We start from the raw sequence: 10216 nt of genomic DNA, 5'->3' as shown, positions 1-10216 counted from the left end.
CTCAAGAGGTTTCCTTGCCTCGGTTGGCTCTGCAGGCTCCCACCCCAAGTCATGCCTCAGCCGGCTCTTCGGGTTCCCACGCCTCAGCCAGCTCGTCGGGCTCCCACGCCTCAGCCGGCTTCCATGCCTCGGCCGGCCCGTCAGGCTCGTCCAGGTGGGACACCGGGTGACGCCCCTAAAGGGGGGGTACTGTCACGCCCGCTCCCCGTCCCTGGCGCTCGAGGGCGCCATGCTGCCCATCATTACGCACACCAATCACCATCATTACGAGCAGCAGCGCTTCAGTGGACTCACCCAGACTCCTTCACTTTGTTGATTGCCCCCTCTATATCTGTCTTTTCCTCAGTTTGATCCCTGTGTCAGCATTAATGTCCTTTTGTTTCCCCTGTCCAGATGCTGCCCGTGTTGTTTCATGTCCGTTGTTTATTAAATGTTCACTCCCTGTACTTGCTTCTTGTCTCCCAGCTTCTGTCCTTACACTAAAAGGTATTGCTGCCCTAGACCAAGGAACTGTTATCAGATAAGACACAGTCATATGATTATAATATAGGTTCTATGTGTGCAATTGAACCATTCAAAAGTACATTGAAAATGTAGATTGATTTGAGAAGTGTTGAGTTTATTTATTTAATTTACTTTGTAAAAGTATGCTTGACAGAGTAATATATGTCATTGTTGATGCAAACGAGTGTACTCAATCACAATTTGTTCTTTAAAATATTGAACCAGAGATTTCTCATAAATATGTATTAACTAAAATATTTCATCGCATATTCCGAAAGATGGAAAGGAAAATCTTATCTACACTTTGCGCCTTCACATATTCTGGCACTGTATGTAATTCTCTTCAATTCTAGACAAGATAATAGAATAGTGCAAACATCAGACAAACACATGAGCAACAGTAGTTTCTGCAAAGCCATTTCTCATGTGTTGAGATTCATACTTGATTATCAGAGCAAACAGTGAAATATGTGAATTTCTATGGACTAGAAAATGTCTGGGTTTTTTAAATATATTGTTTTACCTTCAATGTCTAATTGGACATTCTACTAATGGAACTCCTCTGCCTTTTAGTGAATCACCAGTTAGAATGAAACTTCTCGTTCTTGCACATAATAACACGCAATTACAACAAAAGGAATGTTTCTTATTGCCTCAAGGTCATCCCCAGTATTAGCTACCGTATGTGCGAAGGCCGGAATGTTTCAAGATCATGGATCTGCATTTCACACAAATAAATAAAACAGTATTAACATCCCCAGCTGTGTTATTACAGACAGACACATGTAAATCTAGAGCTCTAACAACATGGAAAGTTGGATCAAATTGCACTCCTCCAGGGAGGGCAGTTTATCTGATCATGAGGTGTGATTGTGCTCAATGTACTGTCACCACCATTGACTTCATATCATCATTTCCTGGTAGCTACTGCAGCAAACGTCATCTGGGCAAAGGCACCTCTTCCCTCCTGTCCAGACTGGCAGCCATAGTTTTGGGACTGCATGGTCGATTCAGGCCGATAGCGCTCAGCCCTCTGGCTTTGAACAGTTGGTCTGATCCCCAGTGGAGGCAGAGGGGGCAGGGGCAAGTGGCGGGATGGTGCATCACATTGGAATGGGGGTAGAGGGCCGTTGGGGGTATACCACCCGGCCTGGGGTAGAGGGAGTGAGAGAGGCGCAGGGGATCTAGTGGCCTGAGGGGAGCAGCGAAGGGGCTGGGAACAGAGGGCGCACCTGCCCCCACTCCGTGGTGAGAGTAGAGGTGCAGGGGGAGGGGAGAGAGAAAGGAGTAAGGTAAGCCTGCTGCAGCCTGGCTCACCATCAGGGCACACAGGTTGGGGTCCAGGGGGTGTGGCCAGCTGAGAGAATGACGCTGCCTCTTGTCCTTCATTCGCCTGTTTTGGAACCATACCTGGGGTTGGGGGGAGAGGAAGGAAGGAGTGACCAACCGAGATGCCCACTACACCTGGGCTGCTTCACATTTCTCAATTATAAATTACAGTAGACCCACACTATAATACATCACAAATGTGCTTTGTTTACATTCAGGTAAGGTTGGACCATCACTGTTAAACTGGTAGTTCGGGAGCCTGAACTGACACTCCCTACCTATAAAAAAGTGAATGCCAGAAGCTGTTGCTAAACTCCCTCATTTATGAAGTCATGTCTTGCATTCCTTGTCATTCATAATATATCCTCAAATAGTTTAGATAAAGGTAAAGCCGTTTATGTGCATATTAAAGTGACTAAGTTGGTCAGGGCCAAGTGTAGTCTTAACTCTCAAAATGATCAAGAATGAGAGGTAATTAAATAGAATTTCCATGTGTGCATTAGGGTAAGCTACCTTGATTGTGGTCTCGGGGAGGTTCAGTGCTGTCGCCAGTTCGCATCTCCTCGGTCGAGAAACGTAGCTCTCCTTGAGGTACTCTTGCTCCAGGCGGGACAGTTGTTCCCGGGTAAAGGCAGTACGGTGTCGTCGACTGTGGTCAATAAAATTGACTGAGCTGCGCGGGCATGGCTCATCTCCATGTCCACTGTTTGTATCAACCACTGTGGCGACCGGCGTTTCTCTGCCCTCTGCAACTGAAAATTACAAACATTGAACGTAAAGTTAAATGAAAAAGAACAGTTTTGATTTCATTTTAGAAATTAAAGTGGATGTCTGTTGCAAACTGGTTGGATCCAAACTTCTCAATAGGATAGGCCTACTATTCGAAAGGAATACCAAACAGAAGTCTGTCACGGTCGTTGCAGTCTAGTCGAGATATAACACCCGTAGCATACTATTTGGCAATGTATTGTCCATGCGTAATTACGCGTACATTATCGGTTGGCTTCCACAGCACGTGGAAGCCAAGGCTACGTACAGACTACTAAAAATATTTGAGAATACTTTAGGGCTACTTACGCATAATGTCGTTTCTTGTAGTTTATTTGTGTCCTGGCTTCAGGTTTAATTAACAAAGTTTACTCCTTTAAAAATGTTCGCCTAAAATTCAAATGATTCCCAATGCGTGCGCCACTGTATCATCCAAAATCGGTGTCTCTTTCCATGCCTTGTTGACGCTCTGTCTGCAGACTTGAGCCAAGTTCGTTTACATAGATGGGATTCGTTGTTTTTGTCGCCCCGTTTGAATCCCCCTCCTTCTCTCCTTCTTTCTAGCGTTTATATCTCCCTGGTCGAGACATCTTTTGCTAATGAGAGACACGGTCTAACCGCCTAGGCGCCGCCTGGGCGCAAGGAGGGAAGGAGGTGTTCAATTGTCTTTGGTCTCCGATCAGTCTTTGTACTTTTGTTATGGAGAATTAAGATCGACCTCCCTTTCCTTACTGTCACAGAAGCTTCCATGTCGTAATAGACCAACCCTCATTGTTCTGTGGCGTTTGATGTTTGTATTTTTGGAAGTCAATCATTAGAACCTTAATGTTCGTAAATTTGTGCAAAACTGGCCATTTAAAATTTTCTCAGATAGTGTAGACCAATTTAATACAGTTTAGACGTAAAGTTTGGCATAAATAGTATTTAAAACACCAACTCATACACTGATATAATTAGGCCTATGTAAACACATTTGGCAATGCTGACGTTCATGATTATTGAAACAGAGACATGCTTTAAAACATTGTAAAACATATTATTGATCGGCTACAGAGTCAAACAAATATTAACGTAGCTACATGCATTTAACACATTTGAAATGAAATATGGTTCCAAAATGTATCAGATTCCCCCGTTGAAATACGAGTTGGTACCTTTAAAATCAGAGGAAATGTTCTACTTTATGTGCTTACTAATGTGTCAATACAGTTGCGCCTAGTGCGCACTTGTAAATGGGGTGCTGACTTGACTGATCAATGTCATCATTGGATTATGTTCCATCAGAACCCTGTTACAATGCTTAATCCAGTCCCGATCCCATCGATGATGAAAGAGTGTTACCTCCACTGAGGGGATCGATAATACATTCTATTGAGTAGATTTGTTCATCATAGACCTCAACTAAATCTGATGCATAGCCGCCTAATTCTCATCGATTTGTCATTGTGAAAAGTGAATTGCAGAGATGGCTGAATCGATGCGTCGCCCTCATTCTAGATAGGCTATCTAAAATTGAAACGTCATTTTTGTCTAATTTGGGAATAGGAAGTGTTAGTTGTCACGGGTTCGCTCGGCAAGTAGGGTAGGCTTATTTAAAATAAAAAATAAAAAATACCAACGTGTGGCCTCCGGGTAGGCTATAAGACTGGTGGAAGAGCCTCTGCATCTCTTTGTCCCGCTCCCCAACGTATAAACCTTTCCTTGCCCCGATAAACGTTGCATAGCCCCAGTGAAGTGGTCATGGAAATGGGGACCATCGGGAGAGGGTGGCAACCTGGGTGCGCAGTGGTCCACATGTCTATCCTCCTATTCCAGACGTAGAGACAGAGCGTGCACGTGGTTTAAACTCCGGACATGGCGCTGAAGGATGGCTTAGGCTACTGATATTATCCAAGTTGATGTTTGTATTGTTATACATAGACTCTTTGATCACAAATGGCTGAGTGGCTCCACGTTGACTGACTGCTTGTATTCTGTCTGGGGGAAACCGGGTCAAACCAGGTCAAATGGAGCTTGGAATACAGGTTAAGCAAATGTCTTAAAAGTAGCCACCCTGTGCCTTGATGACAGCTTTGCACACTCTTGGCATTCTCTCAACCAGCTTCATGAGGTAGTCACCTGGAATGCATTTCAATTAACTGGTGTGCCTTGTTAAAAGCTCATTTGCTTTCAAGGATCGGGACTCTAACCCGGGAGGTTATAAGAAATTCTTTCCTTAATGCGTTTGAGGCAATCAATCAGTTGTGTTGTGACAAGGTAGAGAATACAGAAAATAGCCCTATTTGGTAAAAGAACAAGTCCATATTATGGCAAGAAAAGCTCCATTATTATAAAAGTTGTACCTTTATTTACCTAGGGAAGTCAGTTAAGAACAAATTCTTATTTACAATGAAGGCCTACACTGGCCAAACCCAGACGACGCTGGGCCAATTGTGCTCTGCCCTATGGGACTCCCAATCACAGCTGGTTGTGATACAGCCTGGATTTGAACCAGGGTGTCTGTAGTGACACCTCTAGCAATGAGATGCAGTGCCTTAGAACGCTGTTCCACTCGGGAGCCCATATAAGCAAAGAGAAATGACAGTCCATCATTACGTTAAGACTTGAAGGTCAGTCAATACGGAAAATGTCAAGAACTTTTCAAGTTTCTTCAAGTGCAGTAGCAAAATCCATCAATGATGAAACTGGCTCTCATGAGGACCGTCACAGGAAAGGAAGACCCAGAGTTAACCTCTGCTGCAGAGGATAAGATGGTGCCGGAGCGGATGGCAGACGTTTTACATGCCCCCAGCCGATTGTGTTTTTTTAATTTGCATTGTTTGTAACTTATTTTTGTAATATTTTTGGACATAATGTTGCCACTAACGTCTCTTATGACTGAAAATAACTTCTAGACATCAGGACTGCGATTACTCACCATGGACTAGCAGAATCCTATTTTTCCTTTCACGACTCTGACGAGCTCGACACGAAGGATACACTGCTTCCTCTGGAACAGGCTCGATCCCCGTGATCTGCGTGAAGAGGAGGCGGAGAAAGAGGTGGCGAAGGTCGGGCTGCCTTCTGAGAATTTGTAGGCGATCGAATAAACCCCCACTTCCCTCCATTCTGCTAGCAAACATGCAATCTTTGGAAAATAAAATCGCAGAGGTAAGGAGAAGATTAAACTACCAACGGGACATTAAAAACTGTATCATCTTATGCTTCACGGAGTCGTGGCTGAACGACGACAACATCAACACACAGCTGGCTGGTTAGAAGATGTACCGGCAGGATGGAACAGCGGTATCTGGTAAGACAAGGGGCGGCGGTCTATATATTTTTGTAAACAGCAGCTGGTTTACGATATCTAAGGAAGTCTCAAGCTATTGCTCACCTGAGGTAGAGTATCTCATGATAAGCTGTAGACCACACTACCTACTGAGAGAGTTTTTGTCTGTATTCTTTGAAGCTGTTTACATACCACCACTAAGACAGCATTGAATGAGCTGTATTCCGCCATATGCAAACGAGAAAACACTCACCCGGAGGCAGCACTCCTAGTAGCCGGGGACTTTAATGCAGGGAAACTTAAATCCGTTTTTACCAAATTTCTATCAGCATGTTAAATGTGCAACCAGAGGAAGAAGAACTCTGGACCACCTATACTCCACACACAGATACGCATACAGAGCTCTCCCTCAACCTCCATTTTAAAATCTGACCATAATTCTATCCCCCTGATTCCTGCTTACAAGCAAAAATTAAAGCAGGAAGCAACAGTAACTAGATCAATAAAAAAGTGGTCAGAGGAAGCAGATGTTAAGGTATAGGACTGTTTTGCTAGCACAGACTGGAATACGTTACGGGATTCCACTGAAGGCATTGAGGAGTACACCACATAAATCATTGGGTTCATCAATAAGTGCATTGATGACATCGTCCCCACAGTGACTGTACGTACATACCCCAACCAGAAGCCATGGATTACAGGCTAGAGCTGCCGCTTTCAAGGGACTCTAACCCGAGAGGTTATAAGAAATCCTGCTATGCCCTCCGACGAACCATCAAACAGGCAAAGCGTCAATATAGGACTAATATCGAGTCGTACTACACCGGCTCTGATGCTCGTCGGATGTGGCAGGGCTTGCAAACCATTGCAGGAGACGAAGGGAAGTACAGCCGAGACCTGCCCAGTGACACGAGCCTACCAGACGAGCTAAACTACCTTTATGCTCGCTTCGAGGCAAATAACGCTGAAACATGTGCTGACCAACTGGCAAGTGTCTTCACTGATATTTTCAACCTCTCCCTGTCTGAGTCTGTAATACCAGCATGTTTTAAGCAGACCACCATAGTCCCTGTGCCCAAGAACACTAAGGTAACCTGCCTAAACGACTACCGACCCGTAGCAGTCACGTCTGTAGCCATGAAGTGCTTTGAAACACTGGTCCTGGCTCGCATCAACACCATCCTCCCAGAAACCGTATACCCACTCCAATTTGCAAACTGCCCCAACAGATCCACAGATGATGAAATCTCCATTGCACACTGCCCTTTCCCACCTGGACAAAAGGAACACCTACAGTGGGGAGAACAAGTATTTGATGCACTGCCAATTTTGCAGGTTTTGCTACTTACAAAGCATGTAGAGGTCTGTAATTTTTCTCATAGGTACACTTCAACTGTGAGAGACGGAATCTAAAACAAAAATCCAGAAAATCACATTGTATGATTTTTAAGTAATTCATTTGCATTTTCTTGCATGGCATAAGTATTTGATACATCAGAAAAGCAGAACTTAATATTTGCTACAGAAACATTTGTTTGCAATTAAAGAGATCATACATTTCCTGTAGTTCTTGACCAGGTTTGCACACACTGCAGCAGGGATTTTGGCCCACTCCTCCATACAGACCTTCTCCAGATCCTTCGGGTTTCGGGACTGTCACTGGCCAATACGGACTTTCAGCTCCCTCCAAAGATTTCTATTGGGTTCAGGTCTGGAGACTGGCTAGGCCACTCCAGGACCTTGAGATGCTTCTTACGGAGCCACTCCTTAGTTGCCCTGGCTGTGTGTTTCGGGTCGTTGTCATGCTGGAAGACCCAGCCACGACCCATCTTCAATGCTCTTACTGAGGGAAGGATGTTGTTGGCCAAGATCTCGCAATACATGGCCCCATCCATCCTCCCCTCAATACGGTGCAGTCGTCCTGTCCCCTTTGCAGAAAAGCATCCCCAAAGAATGATGTTTCCACCTCCATGCTTCACGGTTGGGATGGTGTTCTTGGGGTTGTACTCATCCTTCTTCTTCCTCCAAACACGGCGAGTGGAGTTTAGACCAAAAAGCTCTATTTTTGTCTCATCAGACCACATGACCTTCTCCCATTCCACCACTGGATCATCCAGATGGTCATTGGCAAACTTCAGACGGGCCTGGACATGCACTGGCTTGAGCAGGGGGACCTTGCATGCGCTGCAGGATTTTAATCCATGACGGTGTAGTGTGTTACTAATGATTTTCTTTGAGACTGTGGTCCCAGCTCTCTTCAGGTCATTGACCAGGTCCTGCCATGTAGTTCTGGGCTGATCCCTCACTTTCCTCATGATCATTGATGCCCCACAAGGTGAGATCTTGCAATCAGCCGCAGACCGAGGGTGATTGACCATCATCTTGAACTTCTTCCATTTTCTAATAATTGTGCCAACAGTTGTTTCCTTCTCACCAAGCTGCATGCCTATTGTCCTGTAGCCCATCCCAGCCTTGTGCAGGTCTACAATTTTATCCCTGATGTTCTTACACAGCTCTCGGGTCTTGGCCATTGTGGAGAGGTTGGAGTCTGTTTGATTGAGTGTGTGGACAGGTGTCTTTTATACAGGTAACGAGTTCAAACAGGTGCAGTTAATACAGGTAATGAGTGGAGAACAGGAGGGGTTCTTAAAGAAAAACTAACAGGTCTGTGAGAGACGGAATTCTTACTGGTTGGCAGGTGATCAAATACATATGTCATGCAATAAATTGCAAATTAATTACTTAAAAATCATACAATGTGATTTTCGGGATTTTTGTTTTAGATTCCGTCTCTCACAGTTGAAGTGTACCTATGATAAATTATAGACCTCTACATGCTTTGTAAGTAGGAAAACCTGCAAAATCAGCAGTGTATCAAATACTTGTTCTCCCCACTGTATGTGAGAATGCTTTTCATTGACTACAGCTCAGCGTTCAACACCATAGTGCCCTCAAAGCACTCATCAATAAGCTAATGTCCCTGGGACTAAACACCTCCTTCTGCAACTGGATCCTGGACTTCCTGACGGGCCGCCCCCAGGTGGTAAGGGTAGGTAACAACACATCTGCTATGCTGATCCTCAACACAGGGTCCCCTCAGGGGTGCATGCTCAGTCCCCTCCTGTACTCCCTGTTCACTCATGACTGCACGGCCAGGCACGACTCCAACACCATCATTAAATTTGACGATGACACAACAGTGGTAGGCTTATTCACCGACAACGACAAGACAGCCTGTAGGTCAGAGACCTCGCTGTGTGGTGCCAGGACAACAACCTCTCCCTCAATGTCATCAAGACAAAGGAGATGATTGTGGACTACTGGCAAAAGAGGACCCGAGCACGCCATCATTCTCCTCAACGGGGCTGCAGTGGAACAGGTTGAGAGCTTCAAGTTCCTTGATGTCCACATCACCTTCAAACTATCATTGTCCAAGCACACCAAGACAGTTGTGAAGAGGGCACAACAAAACCTATTCCCCCTAAGGAGACTGAAAAGATTTGGCACGGGTCCTCAGATCCTCAAAAGGTTCTACAGCTGCACCATCAAGAGCATCCTGACTGGTTGCATCACTGCCTGGTATGGCAACTTCTCGGCCTCCGACCACAAGGCACTACAGCGGGTAGTGTGAACGGTCCAGTACATCACTGGGGCCAAGATTCCTGCCATCCAGGACCTCAATATCAGGCGGTGTCAGAGGAAGGCCCTAAAAATTGTCAACGACACCAGCCACCCTAGTCATAGACTGTTCTCTCTGCTTCCGCACGGCAAGCAGTACTGGAGCACCAAGTCTAGGTCCAAGAGCCTTCTAAACAACTTCTACCCCCAAGCCATAAGACTGTATATAGACTCGCTATTGTTATTTCACTGCTGCTCTTTAATTACTTGTTACTTTTATCTCTTATTCTTATCTGTATTTTTTTAAACTGCATTGTTGGTTAGGGGCTCGTAAGTAAGCAATTCACTGTATTCGGTGCATGTGACTCATAAAATATGATTTTAATTTGTTTTGATAAATTCATTCGAGTTACCAGCCTCAGAAATTGCAGCCCAAATAAATGCTTCACAGAGTTCAAGGAACAGACCCTTCTCAACATCAACTGTTCAGAGGAGACTGCATGAATCAGGCCATGGTCGAATTGCTGCCAAGAAACCACTACTAAAGGACACCAAAAAGAAAAAGAGACTTGCTTGGGCCAAGAAACACAAGCAATGGATATTAGACCGGTGAAAATATGTCCTTTGGTCTGATGAGTTCAAATTGGAGATTTTTGGTTCCAACCACCGTGCCTTTGTGAGACGCAGAGTAGGTGAACAGATGATGTCCGCATGTGTGGTTTCCAC

At 45.0% G+C, this 10216-nt stretch overlaps 1 protein-coding gene across 1 annotated transcript; it reads right to left on the bottom strand.

Moving 5' to 3' along the window:
• Window positions 1-1443: 1443 nt before the first annotated feature.
• On the bottom strand, window positions 1444-8403 carry LOC139422515 (even-skipped-like1). Its single transcript, XM_071173673.1, has 3 exons — window positions 8307-8403; window positions 2347-2585; window positions 1444-1914 (listed from the first exon to the last, which is right to left on the bottom strand). Exons 1-3 carry the CDS (start codon window positions 8401-8403, stop codon window positions 1444-1446), a joined length of 807 nt encoding a protein of 268 aa, XP_071029774.1.
• Window positions 8404-10216: the final 1813 nt, after the last annotated feature.

Source organism: Oncorhynchus clarkii, chromosome 12 (genome assembly GCF_045791955.1).
Source record: "Oncorhynchus clarkii lewisi isolate Uvic-CL-2024 chromosome 12, UVic_Ocla_1.0, whole genome shotgun sequence".
In the NCBI taxonomy this organism is placed as follows: Eukaryota; Metazoa; Chordata; class Actinopteri; order Salmoniformes; family Salmonidae; genus Oncorhynchus; species Oncorhynchus clarkii.
The sequence above is the reverse complement of the archived record's forward strand: the minus strand, read 5'-3'. Positions and strand labels throughout refer to the sequence as shown.

Excerpts from the sequence above, each read along its gene's own strand:
- LOC139422515 (XM_071173673.1), bottom strand. The coding sequence starts at position 8,403 with ATGGCCAAGACCCGAGAGCTGTGTAAGAACATCAGGGATAAAATTGTA. Across the intron at positions 2,586-8,306 it reads GACAATAGGCATGCAGCTTG|TTGCAGAGGGCAGAGAAACG; the intron begins GTGAGAAGGAAA and ends TGTAATTTTCAG. Across the intron at positions 1,915-2,346 it reads TCCCCGAGACCACAATCAAG|GTATGGTTCCAAAACAGGCG; the intron begins GTAGCTTACCCT and ends CCCCAACCCCAG.